Source organism: Arvicola amphibius, chromosome 3 (assembly GCF_903992535.2).
Source record: "Arvicola amphibius chromosome 3, mArvAmp1.2, whole genome shotgun sequence".
Classification (NCBI taxonomy): domain Eukaryota; kingdom Metazoa; phylum Chordata; class Mammalia; order Rodentia; family Cricetidae; genus Arvicola; species Arvicola amphibius.
In genome coordinates this window covers 170,343,607-170,365,299 of record NC_052049.1, presented here as the reverse complement: position 1 = coordinate 170,365,299, position 21,693 = coordinate 170,343,607, and the positions used below count along the sequence as shown (strand labels likewise).

The following is a 21,693-nucleotide window of genomic DNA, read 5'->3' as shown; positions in this document are numbered from 1 at the left end:
AGGTAAGGAAAGAGATGTAGTGTAACACCAATAATAAAAAAAGCCCAACGACAGGTATTGGAATCCAACCTGAAGATCAGAAATGCAAAGTACCCAGCCACTGACTCTTACCTCTACCTCAAACTGAAATGGCAATCCTGCCGCCATGAATCCTCAGAATGAGACTGAACCTGAGACCTTTCTCCTCCCATTTTATATTTCTCTCTAGGGCTGGAATTAAAGGTGTGCACCACTACCACCCGGCTTCCATGGTGAACTAGTGTGGCTACTGGGATTAAAGGTGTGTGCCACCACTGCCTGGTCTGTGTGGCTAACCAGTATGGCTGTTTTACTCTCTGATCTTCAGGCAAGCTTTATTTATTAAAACATACAGATAGGATAAAAGGGCAGAATCTACTTTGAAAAGAAAAAAGGGATGATATAGATATAAGATAAAAGGTAGATTATTGGATCGACTTTTAGAAAACAACTACCAGTTTTAAATGTTTTACATTGGATTGGATTTTTGTGTACAGTGTGGGTCACACACAGTGACCTGACTGAGGAAAAGCGACGAGAAGACAATAAATGAATTGCAGCCCATGCAGCAGGGTTTCCTCAGACACAGAAAAAGTGCTTACGAGACTTTAATATATGAACCTTAATTCAGATTGCTAAAAACAGAATTAAGCCAACAGAGGAAAACTCTAGGTCAGATATGGTGGTATAATGTGTTCATAATCCCAGGAGGCAGAGGCAGGAGGATTCAGAGTTCAAGGCCAGGTATCCAAACAAACAAACAATCCCCCTGATATCTCCTAAACCAAAACTTTAAAGAATGAAGAGTACGGTATATTTGGTGCTAAGATTTGATGAGCTACAGACAAGGAAACTGTAAAGAGCTTTACCGTGGTCCCATGTTCAAGGTGCTCTTCCATGGCGCCAGGGATTCTCACAGTCGTTCAGGAAACATGCGCCTAGGATTAAAAAGGTGATCCCACTGTATTGCAAAGGAAGGGAGTCAGAGGGAGCTGAGGGCACAGAGGCAGAAGTTGTAAAGTCCACGTGACACAGCTTCCAACCCAGGTCTGTGGCAGACCCTGCTTCCCCTACACAGCGCCCCCTAGAAGAAACTCAGCCACAACAGACAGCGTCTCCGGTCATCCACAATCCAATGCCATGAGCACACTTCCTGATGAAAAGGTTAATGATTTTACGCCCGAAAATACTTTGGTTTGAAAATTTAAAAATTATCCCAGCTGTTTTTCCGGTGGTATTCACACCATAAAATGGCAATGAGAAACAGAAAAGATTTGGGTATATTTTATTCAACTTAATATTTCCAAAATATAATTCAATATATGATCAATATAGAAAGTTATTTATCCATGAGATATTTTAAATTATTTTCAGTTAAGTTTTCAAAATCCAATATGTATTTTACACTTCCTGTGATTATTTGGATACCAAATTTTGATTTAAAATACTTCTCTTTGTATTGAGACTTCAAAACATCCACACTTGAAAAAGTAGATCCACCCACCCACCCAAGCCTTATATATGTAACACCCAACTACACTTAACGGCTTTCCCAGCAACTGAACTGAAAATATGTATTTAAACTTTCAATGCAGAGGAACATGGTGGCAACAGCTGCACTGTAGGGGCAGCTCTGACAGGACCAGCCCCAAGGCTGACCTGGCCAGACTGGCTCTCATGGGACCAAAGAGCTCTGATGGGGCAGCAGCTGGCCATGGCTCTCGGCGGTGTTTTCTGTTTAACTTAAGTAGTCTTGATTATGTGCTCCCCTGACAACGCTACATTTTCTTGTGAACTTTAACCAGAACTGCTTCCTGCTGGGTTAGGAAGAGGCTTAGCAGGGGAACTCCGAAGACCTTCCAGTCATGGCTTTCTCTGAGGTGCTAATCGAACCTCCAGAACATTATTCAAAGGGGGTATCATGACATATGTTTTCAGGACAAGATGAAATAGGCCTGGGTGTCTATTCACATGGCTTAGTTCCTGAAAGTCAAAGCAAATAGCTTTCCATGCTCACAATCCAGAAATAGCTCTGCCATTCCCTGAACGACCTTATCACAGGTCATTACAGGTCACATGTATAAGGCAAATGCTACACCATTAGACACTACACTCAATGATGACAGCTATGGGATTTCCTATTTACCCCACATCTGTGTGATCTTTAACATTATAAAAACCCAATGATCAAAATAGATACTACAATCTTTACCACAGGTGAAAAGTTAGCACTCCTGCAGAAATGGAAGACTTAAGTTTCGGAGCTGTTTAGGAGTTCAAGCCTCTCCAGCGGTGGGATGGAGCAGGCTGCCCCCCTCACATCCTGGCCGCTAGCCGTCTGGCCTGCTCCTGGAGCTCCATTTTGGCGATGGCAGAGAGGTGGACTTCGTCAGGTCCATCCGCCAAGCGCAGGGTGCGAATTGTGGCATACCTGGAAGGGTGAGAGAGCCGGGGTCACAGGCTTTTCAAAGAACACGATACTATCAGGTCATGTTCACCCCAAACCAAGAAAAGGAAAGAATACAAGGAACATGACGAGAGAAAACCAAGGGTTTCTGAAGCTGCCATCTTAACGTTCCCAGCTCAGGAAGATTCAAGATGGCTGCCGAGAGGTGCAGATAACTGGACTGTGGGAACTGATACTAGTGAGTGGAGCTTCTTTACTGTGGCTAAGAACTTTGGCAGCAGAATCAGACCACGCAGGAGTGGGGACACTGGCAGTTCAGACAATGGTGTGGACAGAACTGGGTGTGGGCTTCTTTCTGTGTGGCTACTCCGACAGTGGGAGCCGTGATCCCAACTGGGTGAAAGGAACTTCCTCGAGGAGGGTTGCTGCTAGTTTTGGTCCCTGCCCTCAGCAGTGAGAGGCCAGGCGTGTGTGGACCTGAGCAGTCAGCGGTCCCTGGCCAGATGCTGCATGTGGGCAGGCAGGATCATCAACTCTCTCTTTGCTCTCACATCTACTCCTAACAATAGTGTGTGGGAGCACAAGGCACAGGGATGGGACCTAGGAGAAACCACATAGGTGTGGTGGTGGGAGCAGACCAGATAGCAGAGCTGTGACTCTTGCATGCCGAGGAGGGAACTGAACCCAAGGAAAGTTCCTCTCAACTCTCTTTGTATTGCTCCATCAAACAGAGGACATACAAAGGAAGAAGCGAGAGTTCTGGGCTCTGGAGATGCCATTGAATACATTTTTAGAATACAAGGCAAGGGGGAAAAGCTCAGGGGATATAAAATCTATTCAGTGAAATAGTAAAGAGACATAGGACCTCATATAGACATGACCGGAGAGGCTATCACCATGGCAAACTGTATGCAACTGCCAATGGTACAATACGGAACAGGAATTGTATCTGCAAGAGAATGGTACCCAGCCACACGGAGGGCTATCCTTTTTAGACTATCCACAGATTCCTCAGCACAAAACCATAGGCCAGAAAGGAATGTATTCTAGTCGTGCAAGGAGGTAGCTGCCAAACAAGAACACAGCACCCAGCTGAGCTAGCCTTTAGAAATGGAGGAGAGACGATTTCCACAACAAGCAGAATCTGGGGATCATGCCCAGCAGACAGGCTTACAAACCAAGAGTCAGGGAGTCCTACATCCAGAAGTGAAAGAAAGCAGTTCTACAAGCTAGGGGTAGCCTTTTTGGCACAGTGCTAACCTAGCATGCAAGGGCCCTGAGTTTGATCCCCAGCACTGCATCAAAGCCAGGTGTGATGTCACAAGCCTATATTTCTAAGCACTTGGAAGTTAGAGACAAGAGGATCACCAGAAGTTCAAGGTCTTCCTTTGCTACAGAGCAAGTTGAGCTTGAGGCTAGCCTGGGCTACAGGAGATTTTTTCTCAAACAAATAAGTGAGAGTCCAACTCAAACAAATAAATATTTTTTAAAAAAACTTCCATCCATCACTGCAGGCTGCATACATATGTGGAAACATCATAATGAACTCCATTGTCTACTGTATATATAGTTAACACATGTAACTAGATAACACATTACTAAATAAAAGCCCCAACTTGGGAAAGCAGAATGCTCTGTTTGGTTTTGAAGCAGGGCCTCTCTGTGTGGCTAGGGCTGGTCTCTAACTTGTCACATGGTCCAGGCGGAAGTCCCTCAGTCTTCCTGACACTTACCCAAACCCCCAAGGATTGTAATTTCAGTCAGGCCAAAGGGCGAAACTTTATGAGGCCTAAGTGGGCTGCTCTCACGCGCGGTTTGCTGCGCTATCTGACCTGACGGGAACCAAGAGCTCTGATGACAGTCACAGCAGCCGACAGGATGGCGGTGCAGTTAGTTCCTTCTTAGGTTAAAGACGGACATGTATAAGACGGCCCCCACAGTGAGACAAGAACACGGCACAGTGCTGGTGTGGAGAGGGGCAAGTGGGGAACAGGGAACTTTCTGTCATGTCCCCCAGCAGCCAGCACTAGACGGTCATTGTCACCAATGCTGCAAACTCAGCTGCTGCCTCTTGGTGGGTGGACACAGGGCCTGGCTCTGGGCCCTCCATGACTCTGGGCCCTCCCCTTCTTCCTGCTTCTAGGTGGAACTCCATGTTGGAGCACAGAAGCCCTCAGTGCACCCCTCAGGCAAAGGCTAACAAAGCTGAACTAAGAGCAGCAGTTTCTTAGAGCCGAAGTCCACTGTAACTTCCCCAGGTCACTGTACTCTCAATAACATACAGGAAGCATTCTTATTGTTTTCCTGAACAGTTACCATCAAAGCATCTGTAGATTAAAACCTGATTTTATCTTTTGATTGACACTTATTTCAATCTTCGTATTTTAATGTCAATCCTTTCAAGTACATTAGTTAGAAAATTTTTGTGTATGGTGTATGTGTGTGTGCACACACACGCGCACACACACACACTATAGTGCCTATGAGGAGATCAGAGGACAATCGTGGGTGCTGATCCTCACCTTCCCCTTTGTTCACTGTTTTGGAAGCCAGGCTAGCTGGCCTGTAGCCTTCTCTGGCTCCCCTTGCCTCTGCCTCCCAGCTTGAAGCAGTGAAACTACAGACAGTGTTCGCACCTTTAGCCGGGTGCTTGAAATTCAAACTCAGGATTGCACACCCGCATGGAGAGCATTTCCGCCACCAAATCGTCTCCCCGACACTCAGTGTAAATATTCTTAGATGACGAGTACTTACATTCTAGCCAGAGGGTAATCCTGGGAAACGCCTGCTCCTCCGTACACCTGGATGGCCCGGTCAGCTATTTTGCAGATGGCTTTGGGGGCAGCCACTTTGATCATTGCAATCTACAAAAGCAAGATAGGAAAAGAATGTTCTTCTCTCAGACCATACACAGTGTGCCGCCAGCATTTGAGAGAATTGGCAGTTCTCCGTGAAGTAAAACAAGGAAACGTTCCCACACCCGAGTCACCGCTAAACAGGATCTGTGCTGGAGGCCAACAGAAGGCCGCAGCGTTAAAGCGAGGGACTTTGGTTCAGTCAGCGGTGATGTTCTGGGGAGGGATCTTGCTTTCAGGCGACATCTGTTTCTAAGCTGCCTTGTTTCCAAAGGGATTTCAGGCGGCATATAAATCATACGCAGACTGTTTGTGTTCACACAAAGTCCATGGTCTTTGTTCCATTAATCAGGTTTTTTTCTTAGAAATATTATGAGTATTTAGAATAAAATAAGTACGCCCTCACTCCAGATCAGCTGGATCTGTGAGAAGGCAGGCAACAATAGGTGGAATTTACAGTGTGGGGGAATTGTCCCATACACTCCATACCCATCATCTAGCCTGACGCCCAAGGCAGAGAGATACTAGAGACATTTTGAACACAAGGTGCAGTAGGCACCATCAATTCCAGGTATGCAGACAGCCCAGGACTTAAGGCACTCTGCATCCTGAAAGCCATTCCCTTAGGCCAGCAGGTGACAAACATTCAGTCTTTAAACCAAAACCACATGGAAACTTCCTGTAATCTGAGTGTCATCTGGGGGCACAGACTCTGAAACAGCCAGTGGGTGGGAGAGGCAGAGAGAACCCTGCAGCTGGTGGGGCAGGGGTGGAGTGGCTGGGCAGCTCACCTCCTTCCTGGCTGCAGCACTGCCCACAGTGTCTATACTGTGCGCTGCTTTCAGGGTCAGCAAGCGGATCTCCTCGATGGCTATGCGACTTTTAGCGATCCAGTGAGCCACAACCTCCTGCAGGAGAGCGAGGGAAGGATCAGTGCGGTCTTGTAGTTTGATCAACTTTTTCTGGGCCAGTGGTAGCCCACAAGCCCTGCTGTATCGTTGTTGTATATAGACTTGATTCTCTTGATATGCACCAGCCTAGCTACAAACCTGTGGAATACCAGGTTAAAATGAGAAGACTGTAGAAGTGTTGCTTTCTCAGAAAAATAATTTGTTTTGGGTGTTTTAGAATATGTGCATATGTGCGTGTGTATGTGTGTGCGCACGCACATGTGTGCATATCTTGTGCCATGATCTCCAAGCTCAGGCTGTCAGGCATGGTGGCAGATGCCTATTTTGGGTATCTTAATTTCTGCTGTTATGATGGCTGAACTGAGTTACTGTCTTACTGCCATACCACCCTTCGTGGTCCTTGTGAACACTAATTACAGCCCCATTGACATTCTGCAGTGTACAACGGAGGAACTGGTTCTAACCAGACTTGATCATTCCCAGCACGCTTTCAGGATGACCCACCCCTTTATTGTGATGGTATGTATTAAAAATAACCATTTCCCTTAAAAAAGTGTCTTGTGCCTATAACCCCAGCACTTGGGAAGTAGAGGCTGAAGAATCAGGAGTTCAAGGCTAGGCTGGGCTACATGAGACCCTGTCAACAAAACAAAAAACCAGGGCTACAGAGAGGGCCTGGTGATTAAAAGCACTGGCTGCTTTTCCAAAGGACCCAGGTTCAGTTCCCAGCACCCACACGACATCTTACAACCATCTATAACTCCAGTTCCAGAGGATCTGATGCCCTCTTCTGGTTCACACGCAGTGCAGGCAAAACCCCCATACACATAACGAACAGAGCCCACCCCCAGACAAGCGGGACGACCTCGTGGGGACAGCTCTGAGCATTTAACACAGAGGTGCTCCCCAGTGCAGCAGTGGGCTGGTCTCATAGCCCCACACCCCCAACCCCCCACAACAGGTCGCCCCATAGCTTCGCCTTTTCCAGGGTGTGTAATGCTGTGAAATGAGATCATCTGGCATGGTTTTGACGGGGAATGGCTGCTTTCACCCAGAGTAATGCTTTGAATTCCACACAAGTCCATCTGTTCTTTAACTGTCAGGGATGCTTGTTACTGAGAATGACTCCGTTCTGGGCATGAGCAGTCTGCTTGCCCATTCATCTGCCAAGGGGCACTGGGGCCGTGCCAACTTCTAGATGACGGAGCTTCTGTAGACCTTTCCATATAGGCTTTGGGATGAGTATTATTTATTTTATTGTTTTATAATTTATTTATTTTTATCTCATTTGCATTAGTATTTTGCCTCCATGTATGTCTGTGTGAGGGTGCTGGACCTTGGCGTTAGAGACAGTTGTGAGCTGCCATGTGGGTGCTGAGAATTGAACCCGGGTCCTCTGGAAGAGCAGTCAGTGCTCTTAACCACTGAGCCATCCCTCCAGCCTCCTCGTTTTATTGTTTTAAAAAGCAAACACCAGAAGTAGAATTGTTTGCCAATGGATAACATTTATAAGAAATAATTGGCTGCCGGGCAGTGGAGGTGCATGTCTTTAATCCCAGCACTCGGAGGCAGAGCCAGGCAAATCTCTGAGTTCAAGGCCAGCCTGGTAGCAAATTCCAGGACAGCAAGGAAGGCTACACAGGGAAATCATGTCTATCATGTCTTAAAAACCAAAAACCAAAGAGAAGGAGAGAGAGAGAGAGAGAGAGAGAGAGAGAGAGAGAGAGAGAGAGAGAGAGAGAGAGAGAGAGAGAGTTGGCTTAAGTGGTTGTACTAGGTAGTGTTTATACTGCTGACTGACAATTCTAGATGTTTCCCAAGCACTGGGTACTGTTAGCAATCTTTTAGTCAGAGATATTTCACAGTGTACCAGCCTGCATTCTTGGCAATTTTGATCTTCCTTTGATGTATTTATTTGCTATTGGTAAGTCTGTTCATGTCTTGAAGAAATGTTCTTGAAATATGACATAGCAAAAAAATGCAAAACAAAGGGGAAAAGATGTGTCATGCAAACATAATCAGATGGCATGGAAAGCGAACTTCAAAGCAAAGCTGTGTGGGAAAGCACAGGGTCTAGAGCACCTGGAACATTTAAAGAGGAGAGTGAGTGAGAATTTAGTCTAGCTTATTTTGAGACAAGTTGTATAAAAATGTGCAGTGCTGGTAAACAAAGACTCACAGACAGTTCAGACATACGAGAACCAGAAATAAAACAGCACCGACTGACTTCTGTAGAGGCACAAGAGCACTTTGATGGAGGAAAGACACTTCTCCAGCAAGTGTTGGAACAAACGAACAGAAAGGAACAGGACTCTGAAGGCCCATGTCTTACATTTATGACTGCTGTTCTCCAGGACAAAGTGCAAGATCTTGGGAAAACAGTCAGATAAAACCTCCAGCACAGACGGGCAAAACCAAGGCCCTCAGACTGATGCCCGAACATGGGCACAAAGACAACAGGACAAGTGAGGGTCACTACAGCAGGATACTTCTGCTCCATGAAAGACCCTGTTAAAAGATGGGGAAAAACGCCAAGACGGGGGTGGGGGATACTTGAAAACCACAGAGCTGGTAGAGTGCAGTGCCCAGAATGTAAGCTAACTCAGTAGAAAATATCAAACTATTGAGGTAGACAATGGGCACCAGACACAAGCCCAAAGGAAGGATGTGGCAAATAATGACAAGATGTCCCTATAAGGGTGACATAAAGAATTTGACATATCAGTATAAGCCGATCAGAATGCCTACATAAAGAAAACAGTGGCACCATCACATGCTGGCGGGGATGCACAGAAACTGAACCACTCACATACAGCTTGTGAGCTGAATAGACAATGACACATTGTCCAGGAACTGTTCTCTCGGCATGCGTCTCAGGGAAATGGTGTTAGTATTCACCCACTACCAGCTTCATAACAACCCTAGACATAAAACCACAAATGGCGCAGGTGTCCCTTAGCAGATGCAAAGCTCACCTGTAGTGAGGCTTGGTATGGGACAATTCTATATTCTGTCAATTATATTTTAAATAAACACTGATTGGCCGGTAGCCAGGCAGGAAGTATAGGCGGGAAAACCAGACAGGAAGTAGAGGTGGGACAATGAGACCAGGAGTATTCTGGGAAGAAGGAAGCTCCTCCCGCAGTCCTGCCCAGACACCAAAGAAGCAGGATGTGACCTGTCCCACTGAAAAAGGTACTGAGAAATGTGGCTAATATATATAAGATATATATATATGTGAATAATGGGTCAATATAAGAGCTAATACAAAGCCTGAGCAAATGGGCCAATCAGTTTATAACTTATGTAGACCTTCTGTGTGATTCTTGGGACCTAATGACTGTGGGAACTGGGCAGGACAGAAACCCCAACAAGCAGGCCCTCATGTTACAGAGGCTATGCAAAGAGATGATGCTCGGCGGTACTGCTGGCTACTGAATCACACAGTCTTGTGGTTGTCCAAAGAACAATGACTGAGGGAGACAGTCAACCCCCAAATGCTTACATATTATATAATCCCATGTCTGGGATGAAAAAAGGACTTAAAGTGGAGCAGGTCATGGTTGCTAGGAGTCAATGAAGATGTGGTGTTGAGAGGGAAGTGAGTTTGCTTCATGGAAGGACAGCCTACATGAGCCTATGCTGATGGGAAATCTGTAGCCTAACGATATCCATGACAACTGCAACATCATCTCAGAAGCAAATGGACATTCATGATTCAGCATGGGAGTCCAGGAGGCATAGTAAATGATCCCAGATGATGAAAATGGATTTTTCTGGGTTCCCAATTTTAAACACAGAACTATTGTTTATGATGCTTGCTAAGCCTGATCAGCAATTACAGCGCTTGATTCAAGCCATGGGGATCTCCACAGTCATCTTATGCTCAGCCATCCTTCCTCAGCCTCACGTGGCGTCTAAGATTTGAAGCGTGTCTAAATGTAATATGAAATGTAAAATATGCACTCAATTTTAAAACGCAAACTACCTCATTAATCCTATTTTTATAATGATTTCATTGTAATCGCATGTATTGGGTCAAGTAAAAAAAAAATATTTATTTTTCCGAGATAGGGTTTCTCTCTAATAGCCCTGACATCCTAGAACTCACTCCGTAGACCAGGTTGGCCTTGAACTCACAGAGCGCCACCTGCTTTTACCTCCTGAGTGCTGGGACTGAAGGCGCACGCCACCACACCTGGCTAAAATGTTCTTTGAAAGAACTTCATCTGCTGCTTCTTATTTTCCAAAACCGCAGCCACAGACTCAGCATGGCGGTGCTGGTGCTGGTGTCCCAGTACTCGGGTCAGGACTGGCCTTGTGGGTGAAAACAGGCTCAGAACTACTTCCAAGCAGGCTGCCAGGAGTTGATGATTTGTTTTGATGAGTGGAGAACAGGGAAATCACAACTTCATGAACAGACTTAAGTGTTCCTCCTTCTTAGCTTTTAGAAGGAAGGACCGAGTTCCCAGCTGGGTCTCCTCAGCCCCCAGATTTGCTGAAGAGCACTGAAGGGTGGGGCACTGACGGCTCCGGGAAATACCCAAATGTATTGACCAAGATGAAATTCTATTTCAGAGCTGGAGCAATCTAGAAGGCAGCTGGAAGCAGTCTCCTCATTCAGGGAAACAAAATGTCATTTTTACAAATTGAAGGAAAGAACTGGAGCGGACTCTTATTTGTGACATGCTTTCACGTTCTCTCTCTGCTTCTGCCAGCTCCATTAATTCGAGCCAGATGGGAGAGGGGTTCAGAAGAAGGAGACACATTTTAAGCCCTCACCAGCGTAGCAGGATATATTAAAGGACGGGGGGGGGGGGGGGGGGGGGAGGAATCCTCCCTGGTGCAGCATTCAAACACCCCAGGGGGGGGGCTGGAGAAATGGGGTAGTGAGTAAGAGCACTGACTGCTCTTCCAGAGGATCTGGATTCCATGCACCCACACGGCAGCTCACAATTGTCTGTAATTCCAGTTCCAGGGTATCTGATACCCATGGGAAAGCACCAATGCATATAAAATAAAAAATAATTAATTAATTAAAAAAAACAGCACTCAGGTCAGGTGTGCTGGTGTATGCCTTTAGTTCCAGCACTGGGAGGCAGGAGCAGAGGGGCAGAAGGGCAGAGGGGCAGAGGGGCCTGCTGGATCCCCCACTGTGTCCTCCCTTCACCTTTATCAGGGGGCCTGCTGAACACCCCACCAGGTTCTTCCTTTAGCTTTATCAGAGGCCTCCTGGACACCCTACATGTCCTCTAGCGCTTACATGACAAGCTCAAAAAGTTACTGGGAAGAAGTCATGGCCAGTGCCATTGGCAACTTGAAGTCCCTTTTTGGCAGCAACAGGGCCACATTCATCATGATCCCCCGTATCTTCCCACAGTGCTCCTCAACTGCTGACTCCTAGCCCTCTCCATATACCAAGGGGCTTCCCCCACATTGTTACTGCGTGTGGTGTGTAAGGCTGGCTGCGTTCTTCTTAAAAACAGTGTTGTGAACAAACCATGCCCATGTTGAGTGAGCACGAACACTTCACATATATTAGTGTTAAGTAACTACTGCTGTTGTATTTTGCAGACCCCTCCTTCCAGTTTCTTTTCTGCTACAATGCTACTATTGTTAGTATTTCTATTTATATCTGTACCATCATTGTAATGATTTGAGCCACATCAGGCTGACACTTCTGGGTTCTAGAGGCCATGCATGTGCAGACATGCCCTCAGGCAGACGTGCCTTAGGGCCCCCAGGGATGTTAAAGGGCCCCCTGTGAGCCATGTGCGGTGTGGATTACATCATCCACGTATGACTCAGCTAAACCCTAGTGTGCATGTGTGAGCCCCGTCATCTGCGAATGACATAGCCACGTCAACCCCTGTGCGCATGCGCTAGGCAGCTTTTAAAAGCTGGACATGCCACCTTCCTCTCTCTCTCTCTCTGCACACAGATTCCCCAGGCCTGTGCATGCCCCCTCTAATAAACTCCTAAGCGGGTTTGTTGCGTGTTCCGTGTTTCCTTCTCACTCGCGCCAGGTAATTTCAAGCATTGCTCTCAAAATCAACATTGAAGATGGAGTGCTTCACAAGGCAAACACAGCTTATAAAAACCTACGGGAAAGCTGGGTGTGCTTTGGCATGCCTTTAATCCTAGCCCTTGGGAGGTAGAGGCAGGTGGACCTCTGTGAGTTCTAGGATAACCAAACCTACAAGGAAAGACTCTGTCTCAAAAAGCAACAAGACAAAAAAGCTAAGCAGAAAGTTGCTGTGGCTGGGCAGTGGTGACACACACCTTTAATCCTAGCCCTCCAGAGGCAGAGGCAGAAGCAGAGGCAGATAGCTCTCTGAGTTCAAGGCCAGCCTGGTCTACAAAGTGAGTTCCATACAAACTGAGTTCCAAGACAGCCACGGCTACACAGTGAAACCGTATAGAAAAACAAAAACAAAACAACAACAAAAAAAAAAGAAAGAAAAAAAAGCTGCTGTGAACCATTCTGAGGTCATAGCTGTGCGGGGGACTCATGCAATAAAACACACACGTGCAGCAAACACACCACACCTCCGTCAACACAATAGACCTAATACCAGCATGCGAGCAGCAGTAAGATTAAATACCTAATACTAAGTTCCCTGTTTTTTAAAAATTAGAAGAGAACCTCTCTCTTGTAGGTTCATCAGGGCCTGCAGCTATCCCACTTCCCTCTGCTGATACACATGACTTAATTTTACTGTCTATTTATAACTATATTCAGAGTGGGTTGTTAATAACAGACACAACAGTATATAATTTATAGATGAAAATTAAAAAACCATGTACCACCAATTAAAGGCTGGCTCCATTTTTATGTTTCTCCATCAGTAGCACACTGGCTTCCTCCAGAGTCAGCCCATCGCATTGTTTTAATCTATCAGAATATTTCTTCTTTCTCTGAATTATGTACTGTTATGGAATAATCCTTTTGTATACTGTGAAGATGTGTCTTTGCCTGGTGCCGTCTTTATTTTATTTAATAAAAGAACTGACTGGCCAATAGCTGGCAGGAAGAGGTTAGGCAAGACTTGCAGACAGAAAGTACAGGGGAGGGGGGAAGGGTGGGATCAAGCAGGAGATGAAACTGCCCTGCTGAAATAAAGTACCACCACCTGGTAGAGCGTAGATAAGAAATATGGGTTAATTTAGATGTAAGGGCTAGTTCATAATAAGCCTAAGCTATTGGATGAGCATTTATATAACAATAACTCTGTGTGTTTATTTGGGAGTCAGATGGTGGGACAGAGCTGACCAGTGGTCCCCATGAAAAACTCTGCCTACAATGCACTGTTTTCCTCTGTGTTTATAGTTATCTGCTCTAATTCCCTCCCAAAACAATGACAGTCCCCCCAAGTCCTCAGTGAGCTGTGATGTCCTAGGCCCTCTACACTCTCTACACTCTCTACGCTGGGTATTGAAGCATTAAGGACTTGCTAATGTTTGACAGGGGAAATGCAGCTTCTCACACAGGACGTGATTATGCCCTCGGCAAAGATTCTCATGCTCACTTAGAGGAAACCACTCGAGCACACAGGCTCCTCTCACTAAGGTCAGAGTAGGTTAACAGGCTACAGCAAGCTCCCGGACATTCAAGATCCTCTTACATGCTCATACAGCTTCTTCTTGAAGGTTACCCTCTGTACTGCCCGTTCACACATGAGCTGCAGAATGCGCTCGGCCAAACCCACACTTCTCATGCAGTGGTGGATCCTTCCAGGTCCAAGGCGGCCTTGGGAAATTTCAAATCCCCTGCCTTCACCTGTGAGAAGGCAAGCAGAATGTGAGGGTGGCCCAGCCAGTACCTTTTATCTTCATGACTTCTAGGAAAGGCGGAGCTGTCCTTACTATAAACAGCCTTCCAGTGAGGAAAGGGTCAAGTTTGCAATCCCGTTCATTATGCTGTAGGGGAATCTGGATTCCAATCTAATGTAGGACTGTCCCCTGAGTAAAGTGCCAAAGGCTACAAAAAAAGGTGAGCTACTGTCCCTGCCTTAGGAATCTAGAGTAGAGAAAAAAGGATGTGAATAAGGGAGACGCACAGAGACAAGGAGAGGCAAAGGAGGGGCAGTTTGTTCTCCATTGTGATCCCAGGGGCCTCTGTGTGTGTATGTGTGTGTGTGAGTGTGTGTGTGTGTGTGTGTGTGTGTGTGTGTGCTCACAAGGAAACCCACTCTGTGATGGTTGGGAGGTTTCCAGTGAATGGAGAGATGATGACGTCATCTCAGGCATGTAGTGAACATTTAAAATTTTATTCCGTCTATTCTCTCTTGGATCTGAATTCAATAGAAGTATTGACATTTTCTTAAAACTAGTAGGGAGCCCATGACCATGCTTTAGAAAAAGCATGTTGCTCTCAGTTGGATAATGTTTGTATTCAGCTGCTTCCAGCTGTTATGAAACACAAGACTCTCATTTAACATTCGAATAAAACCATATCAACACAGAGAAGAAAAATACACAGAATGAACATTTTTCTTGATAACAGGAATAAGATGGGAGGTATCTAAACTATTGTATATCTTTTCCAGATTCAGACCTGGGAATAGAAATACACAATACTGGGGGGTAATACCTACCCAGAATTAAATTGGTAGCAGGAACTCGCACATGATTAAAATGGACCTCCCAGTGCCCACCATGTTCATTATCTATAGAACAGAAAATAATAATTTAAAATTCAAAATAAGTTGAGCAAAGAAGTCAAAGTGGCTCTGCTATAAAGTATAATTATATTTTATATCATTATAAAATATAATTATATAATATTACCACATATTTATTATATTTATATATTTATATTACATAATTACACTTTATGTTAATTATGTTAATAATTATATAATATAATCATGATTATTCAGTGAAAGTAGCATTTCAAAGATGAATACATTGTGGACATTCCAGGGTAGAACTCAGCCCTCAGCACACAGCACTCGGTGTCACAGCAAACTCAACTGTTGGTGTTAGAAGAGGCCAGGTCTCAGAAATCATTTGATAGAGGCTTGTAATATGTCATCTGAAGTTGTAAAGCTATGGAAATGGAAGACCAGGTTCCATGGTACACATGTACATATAGGTGATCCAAAGGTCAGTTGATTTGGGGGAAAAGATTCAAAGAAAATCTAAAAATCCAAACAGATGGCTTGTCCTACAGAAGCTAAGGAAGCCAAACAATCTGTAAGACTCTTACTCAAACTCATGACCAGTCCCACTCAACACGGAGCCTGGAGCCTCGTCTACATGTTCACAGCATGTATCACTGGTGAGGCCCTAGTTTATAAGCCGGGATGCTTCTTGCCTTCACATCTTTCATTCCCCCAGTGTGTAAGCTCCCAAGTGGAAGGACCTTGATCTACTGCAGTCACAAAACCTCTCGATGAGTGGATGACCTTAGTGTCACAAGCACAGGGTGTGTGCTCAGGATGGGTGGCAGGGAACAAGTAGCCTTACTTAGAAATTCCACCCAAGGGCAGAATCAAAGGAAGTGTTTTGTACTCAAATAAATCAGAATTCATCGCATGGCTTACTAACAACTCTTATGGGTTAAGAGAACTGAACACAGAGATAAAAAATAAATAAAAATTTTAGTGATCATGTCAAATTGGTTTATCCATCTGTTTCATTCTTCCCCTTGAAGAGACCCACTGTGTCATCAGGCATTCATTTCCAGGATGAGAAGATAAGAAACTCCCATTGCTTACTCACTTTCAATGTTTTAAATGTTGACTCTTTTTTTTAAAACCACAATTGAGGTTTCCTTTCTAAGTATACAAACACACATAAAGAGTAGGCTGCCAGTCAGGACTGCATCCTGAGACCAACCCACCCTTTCCACAGGGTAAGCAGTGAGGCAGGAAGCTGTGCTGCCGCAGCCTGCTCCTTTTCTACTCTGTCTGGACCTCGCCTGCCGCAGCCTGCTCCTTTTCTGCTCTGTCTGGACCTCGCCTAGCACCATGAAGAGCGGATGGGGCTGGAGGGACTCCTCGCAGCCCTGCTGACTCCCTTCCGTGCTTGTGCAGACTCCACCTTCCTGCATGCGATACCCAGGCTTGTTTATGAGTGCTCACCCATGTAGCCGAACACTGGCAAAGGCCTTATGAGTTCTACTCCAGGTGTGTCCATTGGAACAAGAATCATGCTGTGCTGTTTGTGTCTGCAGAAAGGAGAAACAGCATTAGGGAAACGGTGCTAAGAGTTGAGATGATTGTTATTGTCGTGAGATCACATGAGCAAGGACGGTTGGAATGGTAAGAGCATGAAGGACACGCTTAGCCTTGTCTGTCCCAGTCCGCAGCCTGGGACAGACACAAGGGTTCACAAATGAACGAACCCAGAGGCTCCTCACTACTCCACAATGGTAAAGGCCAACTGACATCCCAAATTAAACATTTTAAAACAACTGCCTTTACTACATACATCCAAAGGCTTCCATATTTCAGACAACTCTGAACATTTTTATTTCTCTTCCTCTCTTCTACAGTACCGATGACTGAAGCAAGACCTTGGACAGGACAGGTAAATTCTCTGCCACTGAACAATGAAAATTTCAATTTCTAGTCGCCTTATCCAAATATCTTTCGAGGTTCATGAACACTTTATCCTCCCTCCCTACCCGCCCCCCCACTTCAATTCGGTCTCACTACAGGCTAATCTGGAGCTTGCTGTGTGGAGCAGGCTGGACTCGACTGATCCTCTGCTCTGTCACCTCCTGAGTATTTAGGTCGCTGGCCCGCACTACCAGCTACAGCAGCTCCTCCTGCAAAGTGCACAGCTTCACTCCCTAAACCGCTTCCCACATAGATTTTGAAATTAAAACAATTGAGATGCAGATATACAGCATGAAGAATTAACGTATCTCCTGTTGCGGCAGGATGCCCACGTGGCACACTTTAAGGGCCTAGATGGACATAAAGAACACCTGGCTCACTTTCGTGGTCCTCTCCAGCAGAACCGCTTTGTTACCTGGATACAGAAGCAGTTTCCGTTCTTCCCAAAACAACTGCGATTTTACACTTGGGATTCCCAGCTCCTAAGACCAGGAGAAAAGGAGCGGAGTGAGCAAAGGAAGAGCTCCTATTTCACACTTCACTCTGAGGGCTCTACTCTCTTCACGTTTATTTCCCGTCAAAAAAAGGGGGGGGCATTATTTGATTCATTAAAATAACACTTCGTCCATGCTGCATCATTCAAGGAGAAGGAAGAGGCAAGGACAAGACTGGACTCCATTAATGAAAGCTGCTGTGCCAAAATACACAGATGTCAAAGCAACGCGAAACAGCTGTGATCGCGAGGCAAAAGTGGCCTTGCTCTCATTCACACCACTTCAGGCGTTAGTTCGCAGGAAAGGCTGTAAAATTTTATTAGTCTGATGTAATATCTTCTAGGCCCTGATTCCATCTTCAGATGGTAGGGTTATTTATAGGCTTACTAAGGGTGAAAATTAGACACCACAAAGTTATTCTACTTTGAATGTAAAATCTTATTTTATCACACTTCAGGGTTGGTGAGAATTCCTCCTTAGGACCTTGCAGAAGCACACCGAAGGGCCAGTGAGAGGACTCAGAGGGTAAGGGTGAAGCCGAGACTGACGATCTGAGTTAACTCAGCTGTCTTCTGACCTCCATGCATGCACGCACTCTTGCATGCACACACTCTCACAAGCATGCACACACACACACACACACGCACACACACACACACACACACACACTTGCATTCATTTGCAAAATAAAAGTAATTCTTTTTTTTTGATTTTGGATTTTCAAGACAGGGTTTCTCTGTGTAACATCTCTGGCTATCCTGGAACTAGCTCTTTGTAGACCAGGCTGGCCTCGAACTCACAGAGATCCACCTACCTCTCTCCGCCTCCCAAGTGCTGGGATTAAAGACATGCGCTACAACCACCTGGCCATAAATGTGATTCTTAAAAAAGTACACTTTGTAATTCTTTGTACCTGGCCCCTTGAGGAAACTACTAATTGACTGGCTTTCTAATTACACAGCGAAAAAGAACTGTATCAGACTGCTGACCATATCTATCTGACTCTCAGATGATCAAATTCTCTTTTCTAATTTTTTATACTAAGAGAGTTCAATAGATTTCAAATCAAATAAACATTTAGTGAGACATGTAAGGAATTACGTCAAATAGTTGAAAAAAATCTATAAAATTCCAGGAGATGGAGATGATGTAGCTTGTATGTTTAGAAGGGATTTAAAAGTCGTACCAAGCCGGGTGGTAGTGGCACACGCCTTTAATCCCAGCACTTGGGAGGCAGAGGCAGGCGGATCTCTGAGTTCGAGGCCAGCCTGGTCTACAAGAGCTAGTTCCAGGACAGGCTCTAGAAACTACAGGGAAACCCTGTCTCGAAAAACCAAAAACCAAAAACCAAAAAAAAAAAAAAAAAAAAAAAAAAAAAAAAAAAAAAAAAAGTCGTACCAACCAACAGAGACTTTCGGGCTTCACTGGGATCCCAGCTTGATGCAGCAAAACACAGAGTATTAGTGGCAACTATGAAACGATTTGACATTTGCACTCCCTGGATCTGCTGGAGCTTTTAGTAGCTTTGGTGTGCTAATGGTATTATGGTCATATTTATGAAGCGCCCTTGTGGAGACACACACTAAAACATCTGTGAGGAAATCACGTGACATTTGGGATTTATTTCAAAATAATCTGGAGAAGGAAGGAACGGGAGTAGAGACGAAGCAAGACTAGTTGTGAACTGGAAATGATTAAGTCCCAACACTGCTCAACACCAGTTCCGAGAGGATTACCATGAGCGGCAGGGTTAGGAAGAAGTGTGCTGCTGCCGTGGAGGGCCTGGGAACAGCGAGTGGAGACTGTCCCCGCAAACAGTTGTTTTCCATCTTGAGACTGGAGAGGGTTGGGAGAGGATGCAGAGAAGACGCTAAACGTTCCTGGGAGAAAGCTGAAGGCAGAGTGGACAAGGGAAAGGACTTTGGAAGGGGAGGGTGGAGAGAGAAAAAGGGGGGGGGGGATTGGAGGCAATCTGCTTTTCACACCATCTGAAACACCTCACATTTGGGTCTGTGACTCTCGAGAAGCAGCAGGATAAAGTGGGTTCAGCCCTGTAGCTCTGGCAGGTTTTCAATCTAACTGAGGAGACACCAAGGAAACAGGACACTATACACCAGAAACAACACACACACGAAAACTGAGCTGATAGCTTTCCTAAAAACAGTCTGGAAGGATTCAAAATGGCAGAACGGTGTCTACCTCCCAACACTGTTGAGATGCCCACTGAGACAAAGATGTCAAAATACAGTGAAGGCTAAACTGTAGAGAAAAGGAAACAGAGGAAGTGAAGCAGGGTTAGGGTGTTGGTGGCCATTGAGAGATGAGAGACTCCAATAATATCTGGGAAATGGGTGAGGGCAAGAACACCAGGGAAACAGACAGAGACAGCAGAGTCCTGCAGAGGGACAGGGAAAGGAGGCCATGAAAGTGGCCAAGGACTAACTAAAAAATGGAGCAGCTTGCATTCCCATAAGAATGACAGACTGGAGGACAGAAGTAATGTGCTCACTATAGTTGGTGGCCATGTCAGAGGAGCAGTGGATGGCAACTGACTTCAGGGTGTCAGACCACCAGGAGGCAAAACCCTGATGGGTAAATCTTGGATAGGTAAGGTCAAAGGCCACAGACTCCAGAATGTCTTTGCCTTTACACATGGTGAGAATGGGAGTGGGGAGATTCCCACTGCCCGTGATATAGTGTGTTTATCTCACAGAAACGTCCTGTTCTACTGGGCATTTTTACCAATATGGATTATTATGCAGATGATTTCTTCCTAAGCTGTACTGTCTAATTGGTAATAACAATGTTAGTTCATACAGAGTATTGATGAAGAAAAATAAATAAATGCAAGGAAAGGGCCTGCGAGTTTCACCTAAGGAACTGCATAGATCACACAGATCGCAGTGCAAGTTAATAATTAAGAAAAGCAATTGAGTCCCAGGAGCCAGGCTGGCTCAAATTCCTTTAATCTGAATGCTGAAAGATGAAGTCACAGGTTTTGCTATGCATTGTTAGCTGAAACAAAGCCCTATAATAACTTCAGGTTAGAACAGATGTTTTGATAATAGCTTTAGGTGAAAAACCCAAGAAGACAATCTAAAGTTTTAGAAAGGCACAGAGTTGAGTGAGGAACTCGTTAAGGTCAGGAAACAAGAGCAAAGCAGCCCAGTTATTACTAGCTGATGGCTCTTTCTTGCTAGGATTGGTTGATGACCAAAGATGATGATAAATTCTTTGTATCCAATTCTGCCCCCAATTTCCTGATATAAAAAACTATTGACGAGGAGGTATGCACCCTAAAGATTTAAAGCAGAGCTGATTGATTGTTTTTTTTTTAATGTATAAAAGTTCAGGTTTGTGATTCCTCTAAGATTCCTTATAAGATTACCTTTCAATATAAATAATAAAGTAATTGGCTCTTCCTTTGTAACTGCAAAACACAATTTACCAGTAAAAGACCTGACTGAGAAGAATATCTTGTTTGCCACATGATTAATCTATAACAAGCTGCTTAGGTATAAATGTATGTGGGTTCTTGGGATAATTTGTTTTTACCTGTAATGCATAAAATATTTAATCATGTAAGGGATATGGAAACATGCTATTTTTTACTTGTAGTCATGGTAATCATTCACTTGAAAAACAGAGTGTAACCACATTGTAATTTTTATATTGCCTGAAAGATTTTGCTGGGGTATATAAGCTGTAAGGGAAAGAATATTATGACAGAGTTAAAATGAGTTAGAAGAAAAACATCAAGAATAAGAGAAAGAATAGAAAATGCAAAAGAAGAAAAAAGAAAAGGGTTGAAGGAATGAAGGAAACCATCAAGGGAATGTATGTCTTTTCCATAACCGCTTCACATAAAAAACAAAACAAAACAAAACAACAACAACAACAAAAACCCAAGTCACTTGAAGCCCTGCCCTTTTGGAGGCTAATCCCCCAGGCAGCGAAACCCACATCAGATGGGGAATGAGGGAAAAGTTGGTCACCTTGAATCAAAGTGGAAATCAGAAAGCAGACACTGCTGTCCCCCAGGGCATGACATTGCCATGTGGTGGGGTGGGGATGAGCAAGCTGGTAGAGTTGCTCTTATTTGTTGCCATTTCAACTAGACAATAGGAACTTAAAAAATATTTCAAAACTAAGCAGGGTATAGTGCCAAACTGGGTGCGGTACCACATGCCTGCCATCCCAGCACTCCGTGTGGGGAGTGGGGCTGAGGTGGGAGGATCCCGAGTTCCTAACCTGAGTGAGTTACGTGGTGAGACTCTGTTCAACAACCCCCACCACAAAAAGGAGGAAAGCAAAGCAAAGCCTGCCATCTTATAAACAGATTATAGCTCCCGGCTGGGAGAGGGAGGCTGCATGTGGTTTTCATTTTTCTCCCCCAGTTTTTCTTTAATCTGAACAAAAAAAACCCACAAACAGTGGGGA

The 21,693-nt window shown here is 44.9% G+C and overlaps 1 protein-coding gene across 1 annotated transcript in view; it reads right to left on the bottom strand.

Annotated features, from left to right (window-relative positions):
- Positions 1-1,287: 1,287 nt before the first annotated feature.
- Acad11 (acyl-CoA dehydrogenase family member 11) overlaps positions 1,288-21,693 on the bottom strand; it is a 78,608-nt gene continuing 58,202 nt past the window's right edge. Inside the window, exons 14-20 of the mRNA XM_038324029.1 lie at positions 17,175-17,241; positions 16,280-16,365; positions 14,789-14,860; positions 13,817-13,971; positions 6,072-6,188; positions 5,180-5,289; positions 1,288-2,449 (exon numbers count right to left, since the gene is read on the bottom strand). Of these exons, the coding sequence (XP_038179957.1) occupies positions 2,335-2,449; positions 5,180-5,289; positions 6,072-6,188; positions 13,817-13,971; positions 14,789-14,860; positions 16,280-16,365; positions 17,175-17,241 (722 nt within the window). The 3' untranslated portion in view covers positions 1,288-2,334. The remainder of the gene's footprint in view (positions 2,450-5,179; positions 5,290-6,071; positions 6,189-13,816; positions 13,972-14,788; positions 14,861-16,279; positions 16,366-17,174; positions 17,242-21,693) is intronic.